Source organism: Felis catus, chromosome B4 (genome assembly GCF_018350175.1).
Source record: "Felis catus isolate Fca126 chromosome B4, F.catus_Fca126_mat1.0, whole genome shotgun sequence".
Lineage (NCBI taxonomy): Eukaryota > Metazoa > Chordata > Mammalia > Carnivora > Felidae > Felis > Felis catus.
In genome coordinates, this window is record NC_058374.1 from 38,833,414 (window position 1) to 38,858,672 (window position 25,259).

Genomic DNA, 25,259 nt, shown 5'->3' on the forward strand with positions numbered 1-25,259 from the left:
CATGAGTTCAAGCACCTCTTCTTCCAGAGAGGAAAAAAAAATCTGAAATGAAATCTAAAATGGAATGATAGCAATGGCAGACTTCTCACTAGAAATGCTAGAAGCAAAAATGCAGTGGAATTGTACGCACACAACTAGGGGAGGGTGGGGAAGATATTGAACTGGAATTGTATACTCAGGAAAATTATGATTTGATTGTGTATATGAAAAAGGATCATCTCTGACATAACAGATTCAAATAGTTTATCATTTGCTGGCTCCCTCTATAAAAATCACTAGAGGTCAACTTTCGTACACCATTCACAAAAGTAAACTCAAATTGGATGAAGGACCCGAATGTGAGACAGGAAACCATCAAAACCTTAGAGGAGAAAGCAGGAAAAAAACCTCTTTGACCTCAGCCATAGCAATTTCATACTTGACACATCTCCAAAGGCAAGGGAATTAAAAGCAAAAATGAACTATTGGGACCCCATCAAGATAAAAAGCTTCTGCACTGCAAAGGAAACAATCAACAAAACTAAAAGGCAACAGACAGAATGGGAAAAGATATTTGCAAATGACATATCGGATAAAGGGCTAGTATCCAAAGAACTAGCCCTATAAAGAACTATAAAGAACTCCCCAAACTCCACACCCCCAAAAACAAATAATCCAGTGAAGAAATGGCCAGAAGACATGAATAGACATTTTTTCTAAAGAAGACATCCAGATGGCCAACAGACATATGAAAAGATGCTCAACGTCACTCCTCATCAGGGAAATAAAAATCAAAACCGCACTGAGATACCATGTCATCCCGGTCAGAGTGGCTAAAATGAACAAATCAGGAGACTATAGATGCTGGAGAGGATGTGGAGAAATGGGAACCCTCTTGCACTGTTGGTGGGAATGCAAACTGGTGCAGCCACTCTGGAAAACAGTGTGGAGGTTCCTCAAAAAATTAAAAATAGATCTACTCTATGACTCAGCAATAGCACTGCTAGGAATTTACCCAAGGGATACAGGAGTACTGATGCATAGGGGCACTTGTACCCCAATGTTTATAACAGCACTCTCAACAATAGCTAAATTATGGAAAGAGCCTAAATGTCCACCAACTGACGAATGGATAAAGAAGATGTGGTTTATATATACAATGGAATACTACTTGGCAATGAGAAAGAATGAAATCTGGCCATTTGTAGCAATGTGGATGGAACTGGAAGGTATTATTCTAAGTGAAATAACTCAGGCAGAGAAAGACAGATACCATATGTTTTCACTCATATGTGGATCCTGAGAAACTTAACAGAGAACCATGGAGGGGCCGGGGGGGGGGGTAGTTACAGAGAGGGAAGGAGGCAAACCATAAGAGACTCTTAAATACTGAGAACAAACTGAGGGTTGATGGGGGGTGGGGGAGAGGGAAAAGTAGGTGATGGGCATTGAGGAGGGCACCTGTTGGGATGAGTACTGGGTGTTGTATGGAAACCAATTTGACAATGAATTATATTTAATATAAAAAAATCACTAGAGGTCATGAAAAATAGAACAAAAGAAGTGGGATGGGAATGGGAGTCAAGGACCTACTTTTTGCTAATGTCACATACTTCTGTCTTAGAGCAGGGCAGTTTCAATTAGTTTGCATCTGGTTGAAGAAGAAGGAATGTATCTGTTCTCTCCACAGACAACTGGCTAAATAGAAATAACTCCCCATCCAGAAGGTATGAGCTGCGCTGCCTGTGTAGGTTCACTGTATTAAAGTGTGGAATGGGCAGGACATGTTGGCAATCTCCTCTCAATCCTGATCCAAGTCCTTGCTTTTGTCTCTGAAGCCTGAAGACCTATGGCTAGGGGTTGCCTTCATCCCATTAAATGTTTTCTGTCTCTTACTTCTCAAAGCCATCCCATTAAGTGTTCAGAAGGATGAGGGTGGGGAAACTAATTCTCTCCCCGACTGATGCTCTAGATTGTAGTAAACACGTCTCTGTGACTTTGTTTGATTGGAAGCAGTACAATGTCAGGCTTAAATCACTCAGAACATCAGGTGTATGCCCAACTGAGTAGAGGGAAGCATGGCCTGGGCCTCTGGGAACTCTGCCCAGTGACCTGGCAGTTTGGGAAACTGCCAGCTCTCCTGGATGGAGGGGGAAGACCAGTTAGGAAACGGGCCTTACAACCTTGGGAAGGAAAAGGAAAAATAACTGTAGGAGGCTGTAGGTACCAGAAGTCCAGGTGAATCCACAAAGTGCTGCTTCAGGAAGCCTCCTTGTGGGCATGAGAGGGGCATATGGGGCTGTCTCACGGGTCAGCAGAATTCAAGCCAAGGCACAACAGATTCTGACTGGGAAGTGGTCTGGACCTTCTCCACAGAGGAGAATTTGGAAGGTTTTTAAAAATTCATGTTATTAAAGTAATTTTTCCCCCTCAAATTTCTATCCTTTGTATAATTACATTTGAGAAAAACAAACGGGGCTCATGTTCCTGATGTGAGTTTGTGCTTCTCTGGCAGCTTCTCCCATTCGAGATCGGGCCTGACCCTCTGTGGAGCCTAATCCTCTCTCCACTCATGTGGGCCTTTGTCCAGTTTCTCCCTGACTCTCAAGATTGGAGGAAGGCTGAGAAGCAGCCACGCTCAATCACTTGTCTTCAGAAGAGCCCTAGGAACCTGACTAATATTTTTTAGTCCTTTTATTATAATCCTAGATTGTACAACTTAGTAGGGGACCCTTGAAGCCACATGTCCTGTCCCCTGGCTCCAGGTAGTACTGAATTTTTAAATTTATTTTAGTTTATTTATTGATTTTGAGAGAGAGAGAATGAGAGAGAGCAAGAGCAAGTAGGGGAGGGGCAGAGAGAGGGAGAGAGAGGAGAGAATCTCAAGCAGGCCCTGCATTGTCAGCACAGAGCCCAATGCGGGGCTCAAACTCACGAACTATGAGATCATAACCTGAGCCAAAATCAAGAGTCAGATGTTTAACTGACTGAGCCACCTAGGCGCCCCAAGTACTGAATTTAAAAACTATTTTCTTCAGATAACTCTCTTCTCTGCTGAGAAAAAAATAACCCCTAAAGAAGCAGCTACTTTAGCATCTCTTGGGAAGGCTTTCCTGCATTTCACTTGCTGTTTGACAAGAAAGGTTAAGTCACTCCCCTGAAGACCCACTGGACTTGGGGAAAGGACCAGCTTGAGAGTTCTTCCCATCCCTCAAAGAGCTTTGAGTGCACATGACCTCATGGCATCCTTGCCTAGGGGAAAAAAAGAAAAGATTTCTTGATTCTTGAACATGCTGTGGAGAGTTTTTATATGTTATATTAGTGTCAGGTTAGACCCTCAGATGTTTTTATTCATGCTTCAGGCACTATATGCCACTTAAAAGCATCTGAATGGAACCGGAGAAAACTGATAGCAGGGGCAGAGGGTAAGAAGTGTGATGGGGAAGGTGGTGGAGGAACAGGCAGCTGCCTATGGCTGCCTTGCACAGAGCCTGGAGTCCCAGTCTACAGATGCATTTCACCAACCTGCTCCTTCCATGTGCCTGGATAACCCTGGCTCACATGTTTCCCCATGAACTTCTAGCTATAGACAGAACTTCTCTGCAAGTCTAGCTTGGACATAATTTTTTTAAACAAATGATTCCTACCAGGAGACCATGAGCATTTGAACTCCTCAAGGTGATATTTAAAACTTATCTTTTTTTTTTTTCTAAAGAAAAACAACTATGAAGACAGGTAGGGTTGGGTATTCATTTTTAGGGCCCAAGTGCCTGAGCCCTTGAAACACAAGCTTTCCTAAATACTTTTTCTTGGGAACAGCATCTCTACACTGAATGCCAGCCACAAGGTTCATAATAATAGGCTGAAAGAGTTGAAAGTGACCCACAAATTCAGCTTGTCCAGACTCCTCACATTACAGAGGAAGAGACGGAAACCAGAACTACAAACAGTTGTGAGGGCAGGGATAGTCACCCTCTCCTTTTGCCCAGGGGTCCCTATCTTGACACCTCCCCAACCCAGGGTCTTCAGCAACTTGTGACAGAATTGGAGCTAGAATTTGTCTCCTGATTCAAGTTCAGTGCTTCATCTCTCCCCCTTCCCCCACCAAGGAACTCCATGCTTTCTCTGCAGCCTGTAGGCCAGGCCACAACTTAGTGGCGGGTGGAAGAATGAAATGAGTGTAATGATTTTAAAGAGGGCAGGATGACCTTCCACAAATCCTGTTCTGACCAGTCTGTCCCTGATGCTTGACCTTCCACCATTAGAGATTCATTCTTTTGTAACTTGGAGGTAGACTTCCAGAGTCTCCTCTTGCAATGTAAATACCTCTGGAAGGCCACCAATAGCTGATAGCTAATAAACTGCAAGGGCTGTTTCCCCAAGAGTGTTAATAACCAACGGTGTGGTGGTATGATGGAGGGGAAGCTGGGGCAGAGAGAGTTTGGAATTCATTGAAATAGGAGGACAGGGGCGCCTGGGTGGCGCAGTCGGTTAAGTGTCTGACTTCAGCCAGGTCACGATCTCGCGGTCCGTGAGTTCGAGCCCCGCGTCAGGCTCTGGGCTGATGGCTCGGAGCCTGGAGCCTGTTTCCGATTCTGTGTCTCCCTCTCTCTCTGCCCCTCCCCCGTTCATGCTCTGTCTCTCTCTGTCCCAAAAATAAATAAACGTTGAAAAAAAAATTAAAAAAAAAAAGAAATAGGAGGACAAAGTTGGGGCTGATGTGAGAATGGGTCCACCCTGTTGTAGACATTTCATAAATGCTACTATCTACCCATCCAACTAAATATATAAGAATGACACGCTGGTGAGAAATTTCCTTGACAAGGCATGAACAAATGCTTGGCAGCCCAATGGAAAAGACAGTGCTGCCCACACCCATCTCCCATCAGAAGATGCTCAGTCTACTGCATTCTGTGTAGTGGGTATCCAGGCTTGGTTGGAACCAGGTCCCTGCTCCTCCCCCAAGGCTTCATTTGCATGAGTTGACCATCATAGGCACTTCTGTTTATGGCTGAAGAATGGGGGAGTTTGTACTACTATCTTGTGTGTGGAATACAGGGGAGGAAGAAACTGAGCAACAGAAAGGATGGTGTGTCATTGGCATTCCACCCTGACACTGGGCTTTGTGCCCTTGCAGAACAATGGAAGAATTTGTACCAGAAGTAGAAGGGGCTGCTTCTCTAAGAGCCTTGAAGGGATTTGGAGTGCAAGGAATGAGCTTGGGGGCTCACTGAGTCTGTTCCTCCTTCTCATGACATCCAGAATTTGCTGAAAGTGCTGGAAGACCAGCCTTGGTACAGCTATCAGCATCCTCATGAGGGACGTTGTCAACTTGGGCAATGGCAAGGGTCCTAAAAGCAACCTCAAAGTCATTGGACATTGGCTATGGGAAGCCAGAGATGAAGAAGGAAGAGGAGGAGGAGGAGGAGGAGGAGGAGGAGGGGGGGGGAGAGACTCAGTGTGAGTACATGTGATGTGGTCCTACGGGTCTCCTAGAAACCCTTGGGAGGATCTTCATAAAGGGAGAGGGTGGTAAGGAGAGTCTCTGTCAAAAGAGGGGCCAAGAGGAGCACCTGGGTGGCTCAGTCGGTTAAGTGTCCAACTTCAGCTCAGGCCATTATCTCATCGTCTGTGTGTTCGAGCCCTGCGTTGGGCTCTGTGCTGACAGCTGAGCCTGGAGCCTGCTTCGGATTCTGTGTCTCCCTCTCTCTCTGCCCCTCCCATGGCTTGCGCTCATGCTCTCTCTCTCTCTCTCTCTCTCTCTCAAAAACAAACATTTAAAAAATTAAAAAGAGAGGTCAAGAATGGGAAGCTTGAGTAATTGTTATTTAGTGTGATGGGCTGGAGTGGCTTGGTTATACTGGAGTCCCTCTTACATCATTTGAATCCTGCCTGAGATGCCAATAGACAAAAATAAACTCTGATCCCACGACCAAGGAAAGGAGCCCTTGGCCCTGGTTAGAGAAAAGTCCAATAGCTCACTGGTCAAATTTCCCTCTTTCTTATCCACCCAAATTTAGGTCATGATTCTATAGGACCAGAAAATTTGTTCCAAACTCAGTCTGGGAAAGAGCAGCAAGAAAAACAATGTCAGGGACCCAACCAGCAGGAAGAAGGAGGAAGCCCAATCTTGTATTAACTAGAGAAAAAATGAGGCACAAGGAAGCAGGCATGATTTGTTCAGAGCCTCCCAGAAGGCATAACCTGAACCTTCCAGGGCCTTATGGACCCAGGGTTTATGGACCAAAAGGAAAAAAAAATTACACACACACACACACACACATATGTATATATATATATAATTTTTCTTTCAAAAAAAGAAAAGGCCATCTTTGCTGGCTGGAAGAGAGTCAGAGCATATATACAAAGTTGTTTTGATATCATTCTCTTCCTTCTTAATCCACCATCCACCTGCTAAAGTGCCGGATCTTTCCTTCCTTCCTGCGATTAATTCCACATTCACTCAGGATGCATTAACTAAGTCCTAACATAGTTATGTGGCAGATTTGCCCACTGCCGTGGCTGAGTTTTCCAGAAGTTAAAAAAAAATCAACATCCCCTACACCTGCAAATATGGTATGCCACCCAGAATGACACCACTTAGGGCAGTTACTAAGCAGATGTGACAATAAGAACTGCAGCAAGAATACAGGTTGATAGCTGCCATTTAGATGGAGTTACCCTGTCTAGAGCCATTGCCAGGTTGACAGATACTCTGGCCTCTGGAGGTGGGGTGTACTTTTTATTCTTGTACTTACGGCTGAGAGTAACATAGCAGCAGATGCAGTTTTGCTGAGTTAAGTCGGTCACATCCGGCCACATGCTGTATACCATCATGCCCATATTTTGAGGTCTACGATGAGCCTGATTCTGGGTCAGTCACTACAACAACCCTGAAGTAGGTTTTACCAGGTCCACTTTATTTATTTATTTATTTATTTATTTATTTGCAGATAAGAAGTTTATGGCTGGATTGAAAACCAGGCATGTTTGCCTCTGAGGTCTGTGCTCCTTCCACTGGTGGAGTCAGGAAGACATGGACTCTGAGCATTGTTCAATCCCTTACCAGGGGTGTGACTTGAGTAAGCTCTTTAACCTTTCTGAGATGTCCTTTCCTGATCTATAAAATAGGGGTAACAATGCAACTAACATCTGGGGATGGTGTGAGAACTCAGTAGGGTACTTAGCACAGTGCCTGGCCTGGAGTGGACACCTGGCTTGAAGTCACTATTCTGAGGTCACTGGGCTTCTTCTCCCTTCCATGAGGGCCCAGGAGAAGAACAATATCCACAGGAAATAGCTCTTAGCTTTGCAAACAGTATTTCCATCCCAGGAGAGGGGAAGCCCTTTCCTCTGGAAAGCCACAGTTGCATTTGAATTAAATGGATAGCTGGATAGTCCAAGAAATTAAAGTCACTCTTCTCTTGCAGTGTGATTTTAAAATGTCACCTAACCTTTATGTAGTTTTTTCTGTGGAATAACTTGAACAATCCATGACCCAGACTGGTGTGTTAGGTGTGATAATTGATTTTTGTTCTTTCACAGGTGAAGTAGCCACAGAGTGGATTGTTTCTGGCAAGAAGAGGACTGTGACTGGCTTCTCCAGCAACACAACTGGCTGCTTTCTGGATCATCATCTTTGACCATTATTGTGTACTGTGGGACAGCACATTAATTTGAATATGTTTTGAAACCAAGAATCATTAGGTAGAAATTCTATTTGTGTGTATCTGAGTATATAAAATGAGTCGAAGAAAAGCAATTTTTGGATCATCTGCTGATTTGCATTGTTTGGAAATTGATACAGATCATTGAGACTTCGATGAAGTTATGCTGACTACATCCAGGTAGTCTGTGTTGTCAAGAAATTCATTGGTTTCCCCACTGAACTCTGTCCCCTGACAAGTGTTGGAGATATGAAGTGGTGATGACCATTGATAATGACTGTTTGGTTGTAGTCATTGAGGCTGCTAGAATCAAGCAGGACTGTTTTAAAAAAATGAAACCCCTTTTGACCTCTGGAAAGCTCTAATGATAGCCCAGTACTGGAGTGAACATTGTAATGAGCATTACCTACAAGTATCCTTTGTAAATTCTTGGAATTAACAGAAATTAACTTTCTACTCAAGCTCTCTTACAAGTGGGAGGTAGAGGCTGTTCTACTCTTCAGCCTTTGTTTTGGCCATGAAGAGTTGCATTTTGGTTTGAGATGTGTGTGACCAGTCTTTGTGGTGATTTTGGTGTGGTTAGAATCATAATTTGTACCATGGATAAAATGATAAAACATAAAGGGGAAGGAAATCCCTTCTTTTAAAGAAGAAGAAATGGGCTTAGAGAGGCAAAGTGGATTTCTCAAGGCCACCATCCTACTTAATGATGGAGCTGGGACTAGGGCACAGTTCTGCTGACCCTTGCGTGACACTCTCCATATCACACCATGTGTCTATCTCATGTAGGTAGACATGGTCTTATATGATGAGATGCTGGGAAAGAAACTGACTTTCATTAGAACACTATTTCCTGAGAACTATGCTAGGTGTTTCATCTGCATTGTCTCATTTTATTGTCACAACTTTTCTGCCAGAGAGAGATCACCATTAAGCCATTTTTACACAGATGGAGAGGTTAACCTACTGGTCTGTAAGACCACAAAGCCCATGCTCTTTCTTCTGGGAAGAGAAGAAAGAGATCTGGGTGGTTAAATGGTCCAGAAATGAAACCGACGGAATCAAGCACAGTTTTGTTTAACCATCTCCACTCACTGTGCATTTTCAGGTAGGGCTATCTATACCTGAGACACCAGAGATCAGACCTGCTCTAGGGCAGGTCATAATATGTTATGCTCTAAGTGACATCAATGTATATATATATATAATGTGCCTGGCAGGGAGGCAAGGCTGAACATTTCTTATCCATAAAAGTTTCGGAAACACACAGAAACTTTGGAATCTTGGTAGAAAATGTGTCCCCAGCCTTCCTTGAATGGAGGCTACTATGCTTCTTGTCCAGACCCTATAGCCTTGAGGGTCTCCCTGTCCATATCAATAGATTCTTTTATTGCAAGACCTATGTAACTATAAACCATTGATTATAGCCATATCTAACCTATTAGAACCAATCCATATGACCCCTGATAGGACCTGAATCCATAACCAAGTCTTCCTGGAAGATGTGTCATCGGGGTAGGGATATGTCATTTAATCTTCTAGTCTAGCATGCCTAGCACAGTGTTTGGGACATAATACTTTTTTTTTTTCATTTTTTTTTAACGTTTATTTTTGGGACAGAGAGAGACAGAGCATGAATGGGGGAGGGGCAGAGAGAGAGGGAGACACAGAATCGGAAACAGGCTCCAGGCTCTGAGCCATCAGCCCAGAGCCTGACGCGGGGCTCGAACTCACGGACCGCGAGATCGTGACCTGGCTGAAGTCGGACGCTTAACCGACTGTGCCACCCAGGCGCCCCATGGGACATAATACTTAATATAAGGGCTAATGGAAGTGAAAGTGTATTCAGGAGTGCCTGGGTGGCTCAGTTGGTTAGGTGTCCAACTTCAGCTCAGGTCATGATCTCTGGTCTGTGGGTTCAAGCCCCGCATTGGGCTCTGCGCTGACAGCTCAGAGCCTGGAGCCTGCTTTGGATTCTGTGTCTCCCTTTCTCTCTGCCCCTCCCTTGCTCATGTTCTGCCTCAAAAATAAATAAAAGTTAAAAAAATTTAAAAAGTGAAGGTGTATTGAGTTATTGCACTGGATAAACTGAATTGATTTCTAGTTAGCTTTGGAGGATTTAGGAGAGATTTTCCAGAAAAAGGTAAGCCTTTATGAAAGATTTGAAAAGGAAGAAAGGAGTGGGGTGTACAAGTTCTGCCAAGAAGAAAAAACTAATTTCTGTTGTGATAGCATTTTAGAAGGAATATTTCAGTACCTTTATGGTTCTACTGCTATCTCCCTCTTTCCCTTTCTCTGAAGAAGTTTGGGGTCCATCATAGGCCATTGAGAAAATCTAGATGTCTTTTAAGTCCTTCTTACCCTGAGACAAAGGCAGATAATGATGGTATTCAGTTTTTTAGAGGCACAAAACACCAAGGATTAAGCTATTAATGAAGAACTACTAAGAAAGTGCCCCTCAGATATTTTTAGAATAATCAAACCAAATGTTTTCATATCCAGCACAAAACAACAATGAACTGACTTACTCAGACATTATCAGAGTGAGAAAGAAATAACATTCTGGTTTTAACAGAAAAAGAAAAAAAAGAAACCCAGACTTTGCAGGTACTGGGGACACTCTTGCAAGTCCTTCTTTGAGATGTAGTTTAAGAAATAATTGGGCCTTTTTGTACAGGAAAGCTGCCCAGGTGTGAGGCTGCCTGGAGGCTCAGCCAGGTAGCTAGCTGGCTGCTGCAGCCTTGGCTGGGTTCCCATCTGGCCCAGAAGACATTAGGAACACTGCTGGGTTAGCTGCCATGAGGTAGTGATGGATCATGGCTGTGGCCCGATTCTTGAGGAGCCAAGGATTCACTGCAGCGTGCCTTGGCCATATGTGAGCCCAGGTCACATGTGAGGTTCTCCTAGAAGGAAGAGGGGGGAAGACACAGGACATGTCTTATACATCTTTTATTGCAGCAACCACATTTGGATGAGCCAGAGTCCAGGCTTTCTCAGACAGAGAAATTGCATCCTGATTGCAGGGGCACTGGATTTGGGGAAACAGCCAAGGCAGTGTTGACTACCTCCTGAACTTGAGCTACTACACAGTCTATACCTCCCAGAGGACTCAGAAATGAGAGGAGACCATTCAGGAGTCACAGAATGGAGTGGATGGAACCTCAGAGGCCTTGCTCAACCTTCTAGGGTTTGCAGTTCCACTGCAATAGCTATGCCAAATAATAGTCTGACTGAACCCTTTCCAGTGGCAGGAAACTCACTTCTCTGTGGCATCTCACAAAGGCAGATAACTTTTCCAATTATACCCTTCCCAAGAGTCTTATTCCAACCTTTGTATGCTGGCTAAACCATCAGCACATTTTCACTCTCAAGAACTTTGTGGCTCTCAAGAACTTCTGTGTTAGAGATGGAGCTTTCTATACTGTGGTGGGGGGGGCTCCTATAGTTTTGGGGGGCCCTTTCTATAACTTAGAGACCTTCTTTCTCTGTGGATACTTTCATTTTTCCACATATCCTTATCCAGTTGTCCTCGACCATGACTGCTCAATAGAATCAGCTAGAGAATTAAAAGAATTCTGACGCCCAGGCCTCACTAAATCATACTCTCTGGGGGTCGAAGAAATGCACTGGTATTTTTAAAGCTCAGATGACTCCACCTTGCTGCCAAGTTTGAGAACCACTGTCTTGTTCACAGAATCTGGTTAACCTCTTGAAGGTCATGCTATGGAATAAATCATACTAGATTTGAATCCTGACTTTACGTAACACTTGGACAATTCTCTGTGTTTTTGTGTTCTCATCTGTTTTTGAGGGATAATAACAGTACTTTCCCAAAAGAGTTGTTGAAAGAACTGCAGGAGGACACATTAAGTCTAGATGAGTCTCTGGCATGTAATAAGTGCTCTGTAATGTTTGACTCAGAGCCTAGCACAGGGCCTAGCAAGCATTAACACAATGTTTGTGGTCTTCCCATGAGCCAGACACTATCCTAAGCACTTCACATGTCCTCTTCAATACATCTTGTTGCACCAAAGACGTAAGTAAAGTAAAATGTGTCCTCAAGACATCTCTACCTGGAAGGGCATTTTGTTCCAGAATATTTAACCTACTTCTTAGTGTATGTCTGGTCGTCCTATGTATCTTCTTGCCTCCCATTAAATCCCTTCAAAATCTCTTCTATGAAAGTTCTATACACTTTCAAAGTATTCAAGGTAGCTAAATTGAGAGCTCCTCAATGATCAGTCCAATACCTTTTGTTGCCTATTGTCAAGCCCAGTGCCTATTAATGAGCTAGGCATATAACAGATATCCAGTAAATTCTTTGTCGAATTCTTTTAATATTGTAAGAGCTGTGCTAACATACTTATGCAAAAGAGATGGAGAAAGACTGAATTCCTGTGAATGGTGGGGTAGTGGGGATGCCTACTATGTGCTAGGCACTTTTCACACATCATCAATTCTCACAACCCTAGGACATGAGTGTTCAGGTAATCTTTTGCTGTGTAACAAGGCATCCCAAAACTTAGTCTCTTAAAGTAACAATTCTTTTGCTTGTGAATTTGTAATTAGGTGGGAACACAGCAGGAACAACTCTCTGCTCCAAGGTGGCTCAACAGAGGACTGGACTATTCACTTTCAAGACTACTCACTCTAGCCATTGTGGAACTACCATGGTGGCCTATGGTTCTCACTCACAGCCTCAGGCTGGGCCTGCATTGGATGGGTTGGAATAGAAAACTCTTGCCAGGAGAATGCAGCTCTCCATATCAGCCTCTCCACTCCTCATTCTAAGGGGAGCTGTGTCTGTGCTTGGGGAGAAGCCAAGCCAAGCAAAAGATTTCAACAGAGAACGGAGGAAACACACCCACTGAGGTTCTCATAGCAACATAATCACGCACAGGCAGCAGCCTATTTCGGTGGGAGCTTGTCTCCGCTCCCCTCCTCCCTGGTTAGTCACAGAATGGATGCACTGCACAGGCAGAAACAGGGTGGGAGAAAAGTGTAAAGCTGAAAGTCAGGAGGCTGGGGAGCTTCTCTCAGATGCTCCCTCAGCTGGCTGAAGGATCATGGACAAATGGCCTCTTTTTTCTGATCTCAGGGTACTTATTTGTAAAATGAGAGAACTGGACCAAAGAGCTGTGAGGATCCTTTCCTTTCTGATTTTCATTGATTGTAATAGTACTGAGACCCTCTTGGTAGAGGATGAGATGTCTCAAATCTGTTGTTTCTGAGAAAGCTGCTTAGAGAAAATGGGGGTCAAGAGGGTAAAAGTCATCCCTTAGATTCATCTCATTCACCCCCCTACAGCTTTCTGCATGTGTGAAAGGGAAGGAGGATGACCAAGTAGGTGTTGCCAAAGATTCTGCTTCCTCACCCCCAATACTAGTCAAGGTCTGTGGTCTGAGTAAGAAAAAGGTTAAGGAGTTAGGCTCATTCTTTCATTTACATTCGCTCTTTCCCAAACACATATAACATGCACACACATGCACACACGCCCAATAACTCAAGCCTGTTGCCCATTATCTTTTCACTCTTTTTACTCTCCACTCCTCCTCCTCCTCTCCCTCCTCCAATAATTGCAATGCATCTTCTCTTTCCCCTAGGACCAGGTGATGGAGGCATTTTTAGATTCTGGTCCATTTCTTCAATGGACCCTGAGGTTAGCTGAGGACAACCAGGCTCACATTTCCTGGCTGTCAAAGGTGATAAAACAAATAGGGCACGCATGCGGAACTGATCTCCCGATGCAAGTACAGGGATGAAGTGAAGAGAGCCAGGGTGTTCAAGGAGCATGCATCTTTTAGGTCCCTGTCCTTGACTTGTGGGTTGAAAGCTTGAAAGTGCAGCTGTCTTTGAAGGAGTCCAGCCTGAGTGGCCTGTTGCAAAGGGAGAGACAGAGTGCCCCCCCTGTTCTATTTCCCACCCGCCTGACAGATGGCCAGTAAGACAGCGAAAAAGAAGCTCTCAAAGTGAAGACAGGAATGCATTGTATAAAAATTCACACCCCCTGCTGCCGCCCAAACTCCCTTAAAAAAGGATCAAGAGAATCCTAATGGGTACGTGACATCCTCCCTCTCTCCCATAAAAGGGACTTCAAAATCTGGTGACCATGGGGGAGGGGTGAGGAGGGAGAAGAGAAATGTGTGGGCAGGGGGCTGCCGGGGAAGACTAGGGTAAGGGGAACAGGACTGTGGGCTCAGCCATTTGACTTTCTCCTATGGTCTCTTCCGAGCCACCTCTGGCTGAACCTTTGGCCCGACCTCTCAACCTGAGAGAAGCTTGGAGCCCCAACTGCCTGGACAGGGACAGTGGGAGAAAAGGAGAGATGATAGCACACTTAGCCTTAGAGTTGAAGGAGTTAAGGACCCTCCCTCATCCAGACACCCACCCCTTCGCTCCTGAAACCATAATTCGCCAAGGAAGGAACCAAGAATTGACAGAGGATCTGGGAAGTTGGGGGTGGGGTGGGATGGGGGCGAGGTAACTATGGCCCAATCTTGCCCAGAGCTTGTCCTCGGTGGGAGGACATACACCCGGGTCTAAGAACCTGCAAGAGCCCAGCTCCGGCGCCTGCTTTCATCGAGTCTCCCGCGTGGCCTTGCAGCGTCCGCGCCGCCCTTTGCCCCCGCGCAAGTTGTCCACGGCGCCTGGGGGTGGAGGCGGCCAAAAGACCCCTGGAGCCTGGAGGAGGCGGCGGGCCCGGGGGCGCTGGGGGCCCTCCGTCTGCGCCCAGCCGCCGCTCGCTCTACCGAACCTCCTACCCCGCCCCCACTCACCCGGCTCAGCCCCTAGGAGAGACGCGCAGGAAGCGTGTTGCTTCGCCCAGCCGATCGGCAGAAGTTGAGAGGAGTTGGTGGCTGCCTCCGGCCGGCCGGACTTTGCGAGCAGCCAGGAGAAGAGACGCCGCCGCTGCCGCGAAGCCTTCGGGGCTGCCTCCCTCCAGCCTAGCCCGCAGCGCGGGTGGAGAGGGGCGGGGAGGGGGTCGGGTGCGCGAGAAGAACTTGAAACTGTGTGAAGGAATCCGAAGCAGATGAGAAGGGAGGAAAATAAAACAAAGTGGAGACTGCAGAAAAGACTCAACCGTAGTTGATTGTATCGGCTGACGCTCCAGCAGAGGGGCTGGGTTGGTTTTTTTTTTTTTTTCCTCCCATTCTCTCTCTCTCTCTCTCTCTCTCTCTCTCTCTCTCTCTCTCTCTTTTAAAGCTACACCAGCTCTCTCTTTCTCTACTATCTCTGTATCATCAAACCCTTGCTGGCTCTTATGGGCATGAAACACTCCTCCCGCTGCCTGCTCCTAAGGAGGAAAATGGCGGAGAACGCTGCCGAGAACACCGAGGTAAGGAGGCGAGAGGGCCGGGGCTCTCGGCGACCCCGGCAGCCCACCCCGGACCACCGCGCCGCCGCCGCTGTCGCTGCCGCCGCCGCCACCGCCGCCGCTGCTCAGCACCTAGTGCCAAACTTTCCCCGGCTCCATCCCGCTTGCTTCTGCCGGCCGTGTGTGTGTGTGTGTGTGTGTGTGTGTGTGTGTGTGTGTATGTGTGTTGGGGGAAAAGCCAGTGCATGTCTCAGGTCCCCTCCCTTTTGAAAATGCAAAAGAATCGCTCTCACCCCATCTCCCTCTCCTGCCACCCGCTGCTCGCTTCTCTTTCCCCAAGTCCCAAACCCTGGGCAGCAGCGCTCCCCTGCTCTCTCCTCTGGGCTTCATTAGGGGTCCAGAGTCCCAGCTTTGTGCAAAGCTGGGGTGGGTGATCCTGGGACCAGGTCGGCTCCCTGCGGTGCCTTGACCATCTCCAGACGCTGCCTGAGCTTTACCCTTCAGGCTCAAGTCAGTCCCCCCAGCTCTCGGTCCCCGCAGCACCGCGGAGAGCTCCGGGCCGCGGTGGGGCCACACCGAGCGGGTGGTGGGACTTGGGCACCACCAACAGACCCTCCCGCTCAGATCTGGGCCGGAGAGAGGTCTGCAACCCTGGAATGTTTGAGCCGCCTTGGGGCGCTAAACCCGGGGAGGGAGCTCTGGTCGCGGCCACCTTCAGAACCAGGGACAGCGCCCGCTCCTGCCGCAGCCAAGCCCGCGCCGGGTGGGGGCTGCGCGCCGCGGGCTGCAGGGGAGAAATGGGTCTACAGCCATTCGTCCCGCAGCGGCTTTGGAGGAGGCCACTCTAGCTCTTCAGATTGCGCTCTTGCCCCCCTCGCCTTCGGCAGCCCAATAGCTGCCCTTTCTCTACTCTCGAGTTGGCCCAGAGACGCAAAGAGCCCTGCTGGGTTTTGCGTCCCAAGACTGGAAGCTGTGTTCCCTGGCCTCGCAGTGACCCTGCTGTCGTTACAACTGGACTAGTCCGTAGGCTCTAGGCACCTGTAGTCACGAAGGGGATCAGCGTGGGCAGCCCCCTTACCTTCCTGGAGAAACGGTGCGCCGAGGTGGGGGCGGAGTGGGGTATGTGTGTGAAGATCATCCTTTACTCGGTGGCAGGAAAAAGACAGAGAGCAAACTCCCGGGCTCTATTAATAGCCGGGTGTCTGGTGGGGCTGCCGTACATTTCACATATGGTTACCCATATGCAGCGTGAGGCGGGGATGGAGGTGTGGCACGGGGATTGTCCCTCTGTCTTGCTGGAATGCAAAACGATGCAGAGACCCTTCCGATCGGTAAGGTCTTGACTGCAGCTAACCTTTACCCCATAGCAATAGGCAGCAACGCTTTTAAAATCCCAATTCTCTGAGAGATTAGAAGCAGCATGCATCTGGCAATTGTCGATTTCGAAAAACAAACACGCTCAGGGGCTTGAAAGCAGTAGGGCATTCAGCAGCTAACGCTGTCTCCTTGAGTTAGGGCAAAGCCAGCATGCTTATCCCCTCGACACTTCCTCTTCTCCACCCGCAAAGGCGCCTAGCCTCACAGCAGAGAGCTAGCCTTCCCAATCCCCTCACACTCCTCCCTCTGATCGCCCACCCGCGGAAGAGGTTGCTAAAAATAGCTCCGAGTCAAGGCTGCACTTCTGTAAAGTGTTGGACCAGTGGGCACATAGCAGTCCCTGCAGCCAGGTGGCTGGAGTGCTAGAAGCAAGAAACAGCTTTCTCCTGCTCTTCCCTCCCCCCCACTTCTGGGTTTCTAAAAAAAAAGTTTTCACGGGTCTCTAAGCCCCCGCACCCCAGCTGTTGTACGGGGTCTGGATGCAGACCCCTGCCAGGTTCAGCAGTGTGCTGTAGTGGCTGCTGAGCTCCCCACCTTGGCCAGGGTTAAAGGCGTCCAGAGCAGGCAGAGCGGTGCGCGCCAGGCTATTTTTACTTGCTTCCCCCGCGGCTCCACGCTCCCCCCCCTTCTCAGCAGTTGCACATGCCAGGTCTGCTCAAGGCATCAATGAAAACAGCAGTAGAGGCGGCTGAGCTCCTGCAAAGAAAAAAAAAAAAAACACTTCGCATGCCTGGCACAAAGGTGGGAGGGGGTAAGGAAAGACCCAGCTGGGGCTCCTTGGAGGAGAGGGATTCTGGGGTTCAGTTCTTAGCAACTTCCCTTGAGAAGGGGAGGAATTCAGACTTGGTCAAACGTGCCCAGTGGAGGCATCCAGGCGCGTGACAATCACTTGGTTTTCCTCCAGGAACTTGCTGTTTTTGGAACACACCAGGACTAGAGCAGTAGTTCCAAAAGCGGAGGTATTATGGGTTTGCCTGCATTATGGTGGGAGAGAGAGGCAAGGACACCTGTGTGTGTGTGTGTGTGTGTGTGTGTGTGTGTGTGTGTGTGTTGGTGGTGGCAGTGGTCCTTGTCATTAATTCAATGCGTTTATCAAACACTGACTCTGTACTAGAAATAATTAGGTACTCCAGATTGAAAGATGAAGGCAACCAGGCCCCTGCCCGTAAGCAACTCACCGTCTGGTGGTCAGTAGTGCCCAACAATCCAGATAATTCTGTAGCACTTTTCCTACTTTCTGTTGGTGTTGTTTGCAATCACTTTATCTCTTTTCCTCTTATAATAATCCTGTGAGGTAAGCAAAGGTTAGTATTCATTTCATATCCCCATTTTATAACTGAGGACACTGTGGCTGAGAGATCAAGCAGTTTCTGAAAGTCACCTGGTCAGCTAGGACAGTCTTGGAACACAGACTGTCCTCACTTCTTTTTTTTTTTTTAATTTTTAATGTTTATTATTTTTGAGAGAGAGACAGAGAGACAGAGACAGAGTGTGAGTAGCCAATGGGAAGAGAGAAAGGGAGACATAGGAAGTGAAGCAGGCTCCAGGCTCTGAGTTATCAGCACAGAGCCCAACACAGGGCTTGAACTCACTATCTGGAGATCATGACCTGAGCCAAAATCGAATGCTTAACCAACTGAGCCATGAAGGCACTCCAGATTGCCCTCACTTCTGATTCACTGCCCTTTGCCCCACACTTGCTACTTCTAAAAAGATGTCATGTGTGAATAGGAGTGGGTAAGGAATGGGGAGGATAGAGATACTTTGGAAGGGAGAGATACAATGTTGGGGTAGGCAAGGATGATGGGAGAAGGTGTTTTGCACAAGGTAAAGACAGGGAAAGACATTTGAATTGTTAGACAGGAAGGAAAAAGTGAAGAATACAGCTATTTACGTTGTAAGCAAAGCCTCCCTCAATAAGTGAAGTTCAGAGCTAGGGCAGTGGAAACACTAGGGGCACAGGCTTAGCGGGCAGGGTACGTTCTGGGTGGCACTGAGTGCCTCAGTCCCCTTTAACTTGAGTCGATTTCCCTTATGGTGGAGGGTAGGCAGAGGATATAAGGAAATACCGTGACAGTCCCTGGAACATAACATACATGAAGCGATATCCATATCATTTACACTTTGTCCAGCTACTTGATAGGCTTCTCCTCCTCAACTAAATGCATCATCACCTCTGCTCCCCACCTATCATCAGAAACTTTCTGATATGGCCTTCTGAAATGTCTGCAAAGCCTTTAGTCAGACTGTTCCATCCCACTATCCTTTTCGGTTCTCTCCCAGTGCCTGAGGCAGGTCATCTTCACTTTTGCCCTCACTAAGGCAGTAGCCTCTCAACTGTTGGTCTCCTTCTCCAATCCAGCCTCATTATCATCGCTCAGTGGGTTTTCAAAAGCACCAAACTGCTCATGCTCACACATCTCTTTAAAATCTTACCATGTTGCCCTACTGAATACAGGATACAAGATAAAGTCCAGTTCCCCTAGCATAGTACACAAAGTCCTTTAATGCCTGTCCTATGCAATTCTCTGTACAGATCACTTTCTGCCCGAATACTTTTGTGCATACTTGTCCCTCTGCCTGGGATGCTCTTTTCCCTTCTTCTCTGGAAAAAAAAATCGTCCTTAACCTGCAAGATTCAACTCAAAGGTCATTTCCTCTGGGCAGCCTTCCCAGATCTGCATTGATCCTCCACCCTCTTGGGGAGTGAGTACTCATTCTTCTTCTGTGTTCTTAACACACATCTCACTTTTCTTATTACAAGATGATTGGCTTTTTATATGTCTGTCTCTTCAGAACTTTTCTTTGGTATACCCTGTTCTTAACACTGTGCCCGACACATAGCAGATAATAAATGTTGATAAATTGTTGAATGTGAGCTGATTCATGTGATTATGTACAAGCAAGCTCATGAGCTTTCTGGGTTTTAGCCACTCAGGATATTCTGAAAATTGGGCTTCCTATCTCTCACCTCTCTGCTAATGTTGCGGACCTTTAAAACTCAAAATGACTAAAGATTCTGGGAATCAAGTTGCTGCAGTAACTCAAAGCATGGGTACATTTTGGCTATTCATGTACCTATTCAATATTCTGTAATTACTGACTCTTACTATGGGGTGTTCATCTGAATAGCAGATAAATGGATTAATCACAATGCCCAATTACGAACCATGGGGGGATAATGGACTTTTCTGAGCTGCTCCTTGCTTTACTGATTCTTAGTGAAAGCCTGATGCATTATTTATGGTGATGACTCCCTGATTGGGGTTTTAGCACCTCAGAGGAGAGCCCTAGGGGTGAGAAAAGAGTTTTAGCAAAGGAGTCATTTTGGAGACTGTTTTGTTTTGTTTTTTTTAAATGTTCTATTGACTTACTGACCCAGAGAGTGATAATAATTATGGGTTGGGAAAAATCCTGCAATGGGACAAGGGGGTTAGTGTTATAGAGAGCACAAAGCTGACTTCTGACATGGTGTATGTGGCTAAGGGATCCCTCTCCTTGGGAAGTTCCTTTCAGCTGAAGTGTGTGGTCCCATAGCACAAAAGTCAGGGAATTGAGGAGGAAGAGAAGAGGAAGCAGTATCCAGCCCCACTTCTTTGAGGATGGTCTGTATTCACATCTCCTTCCAAAGAGTGTGAAAGCTAACTTACCATGCCAGCTCTGGAACCAGACTGCTTGGCTTAAAATCCAGCTCTGAACTTAGTAGATGTGTTATGTTGAGCGTAACCTCTCCGGCTTCATCAAATTGTGATAATTAAGTGAATTAATTCGCGCAAAGGGTTTAGAATGTGGTGAGCTCTGGATAGGTGTTTATGCTATTAGCCTGCTAGCTTGTAGGAGTCTTGCTGAAAAAGTGCAAACTGGATGAGCTCTCCCACTTGCTTGCTTCTCCAGCTGAAGTTATCCATAAACCATAATCCACATTGATTTTTCCTCCCTCAGCAAACACCAATTTCAATCCTTAAGCAAGCTCAGGAGCATTAAGAAGATACCCATATCCCACCCCCCACCCCTGCCCCGTGCTCCCCTCCCCCCAGGGAAATTCGGCTTTTCAGAGAGTCCTAAATTGGCTTTTGGCTGTCAACGAGGGTGAAACACAACACTCTTGTCTCCAATTCAGGAGTGGGTTTCATTTCCTCTTTGCTAACTGAAATGCAAAGTGATTATCACATACCAGTGTGGAACATGCAAACATCTGTAAAAACAGTACTTACACCTTGGAGTCTAGTGTGCCAGCAGGGGAAAAGTCGGCAGCATGACAACATGTGAACTGCCAAGGTAACTGGAAGCCGGATTGTGTTGTGTGAAATGCAGGCGTTATGTGCCATTGTGAACTGACTTGGAAAAAGCATGGAGAGAACACAAGCAGAAAGTTCTCAAAGGGTCGCTCTGTCCTTGCTTCTTTTGCTGCACACACTTCACCCAGGACACAAAGTTGGCTGCTGGGTCTCTCATTGAAAAGTTTTAGGGGTGCCTTGGTGGTTCGGTCGGTTAAGCACCCGACTTTGGCTCAGGCCATGATCTCATGGTTCATGGGTTCAAGCCCCGTGTTGGGCTCTGTGCTGACAGCTCAGAGCCTGGAGCCTGCTTCAGATTCTGTGTGTGTCTCTCTCTGTCCCTCCCCTCCTCATGCTCTGTCACTCTGTCTCTCTCTCAAAAAAGAAATGAACATTAAAAAAAAATTTTTTTTAGAAAAGTTTTAGAGAAGGTGATTTCTCCAAACTTATGTATCTCAGAAGGAAGTTCTTCCTTAAGTGGGGCTCAATCTCTTCTAGTGTAATCCGAGTCACCTTTGTTCATATTATTCTAAAAGGAGATAAAAGCTGGGCGGTTGTTTTTGCATTTTGGGCTGTATTAGGGCTGTCTCACCCTCTTTACTGGCTTTTGTTCCAAGGTATTCCAACCCAGTCTCTGATATTCTGACATTAGCCTTCTCATATGAATAACCAGGAGAGGATTGTTCAAGAAAACTTGCCTTTCCAGTGTTACCCAGCCCATTGGATATTTCACACATCAAATGGCTTTTCTGCTTCACTTGTTATTAGAATTCCCTCAAGCATCACGGTTTTCCCCAGATTTGTAATGGGTGACCCATAAGTAAAGAGTTTTTTTAAAGTGTAATTTTATAAGAGCAAACAGCTTGATGTGCACTTTTTCATAAAGTCATAGAAACTTAGAGCTGGATGGAAACACAAATCATTTAAACTACGAGATGGAAAATCTTGTCCAGTATCACAGAGATCTTGAGTGCTGGTGTTGAGACTGGTTTACTCCTAGGTCAAAGCCATTTATATGTTGGCATTTGTACACTGGCATTGGTCCTTTAAGCATAGCATCTGATTTATTGTTTTTATATTTTTGTGCTAATTTTGTAGTATGTCCTGATACGTGATATCTAAAACCAGAGTTTCTGTACATAAGATCTAGGAACTGTGAATAATGAGATCTCTTTCCTTTTCACATGATGTTTAAAATGCTTTGGCATATATCATCTTGGTCAATGTATACTATTGTGCATTACATACATACACACATGCATTATACAATGTATGTCAGATGTACATACATAACACATATGAGTTACATACTATCCCTATTGTACAGATGAAAAAGCCAAAGCACAGACACACAGTTAGTGTTACTTCCCTAACATCCCACAAATAGTGAGTGGTAGAACTGGGATTCAAACTCTAGTTTTCTAGCCACCAAGACCTGTGCTTTCTCTTCTCCAGCCTACCAGGCTATGAAGGCATCTGAGGGACCAGAGTAGAAACTTAAACTATGAAGAGGAAGAATGGAGATCTCAAAAGGAGATGTGAGGAATGGTGGGTTTGGAAGAAATTGAAAACAAGACTTCACCCCCACCTTTCGTTTTCCAGGGTTTCTTTTTCTGCCGCCACCACCACCCTGCAATCCTCATTTTTCACAGTCCTCAATGCGATGCCCTGTGGGTGGCAGGGACCTGATATGACTTGTGGCTGGGACAATCCTCATTCCACACCGCCTACTCCTGTAAGATATCCTTATCCTCCAGCCTGGAGTCCTAATTGGTGGGCCAGAGGAGAAGCTCTTGTTTAACAAAGTATGCCTCTTTGAAAGCCAGACCCAAGGCCATTGGATTAAACCTGGACTCTCATCCAGCCTCTTCTGGGGGGTGAAATGAATAGCAAAGATTCCAGAACAAGAACTTTGTTTTTTAAATGTATCTTGGTAATTTTATTGCTTATGTTTATTTTCTAGGGCTGCTGTGACAAAGAACCACAAACAGGCTGACTTAAAACAACAGAGGTGTACTCTCTGGCAGTTCTGGAGGCCACAAGTCTGAGATCCAGATGCTAACAGGGTCAGTTCCTTCTGAAGGCTCTTAGGGGGAGCTTGTTTCTTGATCCTTCCCCAGCTCCTAGCTGTTGCCAGCTATGTTCAATATTCCTTGGCTTGTAGACACATTGCTGCAGTCTCTGCCTTCATCTTCACATAGGTTTCTCCCCTGTGTGTGTGTCTGTATTTCTTCTTCTTAAAAGGACACCAGTCATACTGGACCAGAGCCCACCCTAATCTAGTAAGACCTCATTTGAACTTGATTACATCTGCAAAGAGCTTATTTCCAAATAAGTCATATTCCTAGGCAACAGGGGTTAGGACTTTTTGGGGGAGGGGGACTTGATTCAGCTTGGTTCAACCCACAACGTCATCCGACACAGTGTCCACATACAGTAGGTCTGAGCTGAAATGGCTGACAAATGACTGAATTAATACATAAAGGCCTCAGAGTAGTTGCAAAGTCGATGAAGGTAGTCTCCCTCCTTCAAGTCTCTTTCCTCCCGCTCACTCAGCGGTCCACCTTGCCCATGGACTTCTCAGTGTCTTTATCAGGCCTTCCTTCCTTGTGCAGTAGCAATAATTAAAACAAGAGCTGCCATCTTAATGTCTGTACTGTGCGTTGGACAGTGTTAAGTACTTTGTAAGCATCACCGTATTTGATTTACGCAAAAAGATTACAATGCAACTCCTTCTACTTCTATTTTGCAGTTGAAGAAATGGGAATCTGCGGTGGTCAGTTGTAGAGCCAGAAAGTAGCTGAGTTGGGGTATTCTCAGACTGGGAATGTGCTCTGCTGTTGACTCAGGCCTCTCTCCTTTTTTTATCCACATCACCAACCTCAAGCTTATTCTCGTCTTTGCCCTACACCAGCTCCCACCCACTGAAGGTTTTGGGAATCTGGGAAGGAAGTGATACACATCCATGCAGGAGAAAGGGACTATAGCTAATTGGAGCCTGTCAGTAGCAAGCTCCATGTATTAGATCCCCTCATCCTCCCAGGAGATTTGCTTCGTTGTTGCCAGAGGAATTATTTTGGTTGTGAGCCCATTACCAGCTTATCTGAGGGGCAATTCTGGAGGGCAGGAGGGATAAGGATTTTCTTGGTGCCTTCCAAACAATTAAATCATGTGGGCCACTGACTTCTCCCCTGAGGCAGTTCTGTGTGACAGGAAGTGTGCAGCCCTTGGGACTGGCACGCCTGGGGTCGGATCTCAGCTTATCAGCCTGCTGCGCAAGTTACCATCATCGTCTGTGCCTTGGCCCATCATCTATGATATGGTAATAGCACTTTATCCCATTGAGTTATTATGAGGATTAAATGGGTTATTTCACGAAAAGCATGCGTCTGGCACATGGTAAATGCTCAAGAAAGATTAGCTGTTATTTGTAATCTGGGCTTATCTAGTGCCATCCCAAAGGGGGAGTGGATGAATAAAGGGTCTTTACCACCGATGTCAGGGAACCAGTTTCAGTAGAGCTGGATGGAGCACAGTGGCCAGGGGAGGGCGTCTTTGATTCAGGTCATACAATCATTGAATCACCAATTCATTTTCAGGTCAGCCTGCCAGAGCCATGGAGACAACTGAAGATAAGGCTCTTTAGCAGCCCCCTCCCAGGGGCCACTAGTCCTCAAGTGAAGTGCTTCAGTTACAGGAGGGACCCACAGCCTGGCCTACCCCACTCCAAGCTCTAGGAAGCAGGTGTTTGGCAACATCTTAAGAATGAAATGGAAACCTCACTGGGTCCCTAACAATGTGAGAGAAATGGGGGATGTGAGAGTCTCAATCATGCTTGATTGCAGACCTTTTGAGGGAAGGCCCATTATCACAGACTTCTCTGTGCCCTACACAAGCCTTGCGGCTAAGAAGAGAGAAACTCCTACCTGTTGGTTACTGGGTGGATTGATAACTCCCCCCGCCCCGTTCCCACCGAGAGAAACTGAGGCACAGGCAAAAGGAAGAGGGAGGATGGAGATATTTCCCAGGCTCATGTGGCAAATTGTATGTTTAATTACTGAATTAAACTCCCTGTCCTCTTAGCCATAAATCTAGCAGAATATGTCACTGTGTGTGAGGCCTCACCCGAGGGAGGTACAGCTAAGACCCAACTAGGCTAATGCCACTATAAAGGGAAGGCTATTAGCAAATTCATCAATTAGGCCCCCATTTGTAGCTCAGTTGTGAAAGGTAATCTCTTGTTAGCTGAAGTAAAGAACAGTGGTGGCCTTTCTGGAAAATGGAAGACTGTAATTCCCACAGAAGCCTTCAATTCAAGGACTTCATCTCTCTCTGACAAGCAGCTATGACAGCCCTTCTCTAAGGAGGCTCAATCAGACAGTCCCACAAAAATGATTACAGCCCATCATGAGTGTAAACAGGATCCTAATTAAGGAATGCTCTATATTTACGTGCATTTGGTCGACTCTTGCCTCCAGGTACATAGTAGGACAGTGATGAATATTTCTTAAATGAATAAAGGAAGTCAACCTGTATATCATACATATGCCAAAGATTCTGTTAGAATCTTTTCCTACTCTCCCTTCTCCAGAATAAAAGCTATTGTCCCATGGAGGCACAGGAGAACATTTTGGTCTTCATCCC

General features: G+C 46.2%; 1 protein-coding gene and 1 long non-coding RNA gene across 4 annotated transcripts in view; both read left to right on the forward strand.

Moving 5' to 3' along the window:
• The first annotated feature begins 1,414 nt into the window (after nucleotides 1-1,414).
• Nucleotides 1,415-7,741, forward strand: LOC102902125. The gene is made up of 3 exons (XR_002743758.2): nucleotides 1,415-1,706; nucleotides 6,933-7,061; nucleotides 7,525-7,741. It is a non-coding gene; the product is annotated as an uncharacterized LOC102902125 (long non-coding RNA).
• Nucleotides 7,742-9,322: 1,581 nt separating this feature from the next.
• Nucleotides 9,323-25,259, forward strand: part of PRMT8 (protein arginine methyltransferase 8) — a 98,845-nt gene continuing 82,908 nt past the window's right edge. For 2 of the 3 annotated variants that reach the window (XM_045061268.1, XM_045061270.1), the window contains exon 1: nucleotides 9,323-14,982. In XM_045061268.1, the coding sequence (XP_044917203.1) occupies nucleotides 14,908-14,982 (75 nt within the window). In that variant the 5' untranslated portion in view covers nucleotides 9,323-14,907. Of the gene's footprint in view, nucleotides 14,983-22,578; nucleotides 22,682-25,259 lie in introns of all 3 variants that reach the window. The other variant, XM_045061272.1, reaches the window with a different exon arrangement.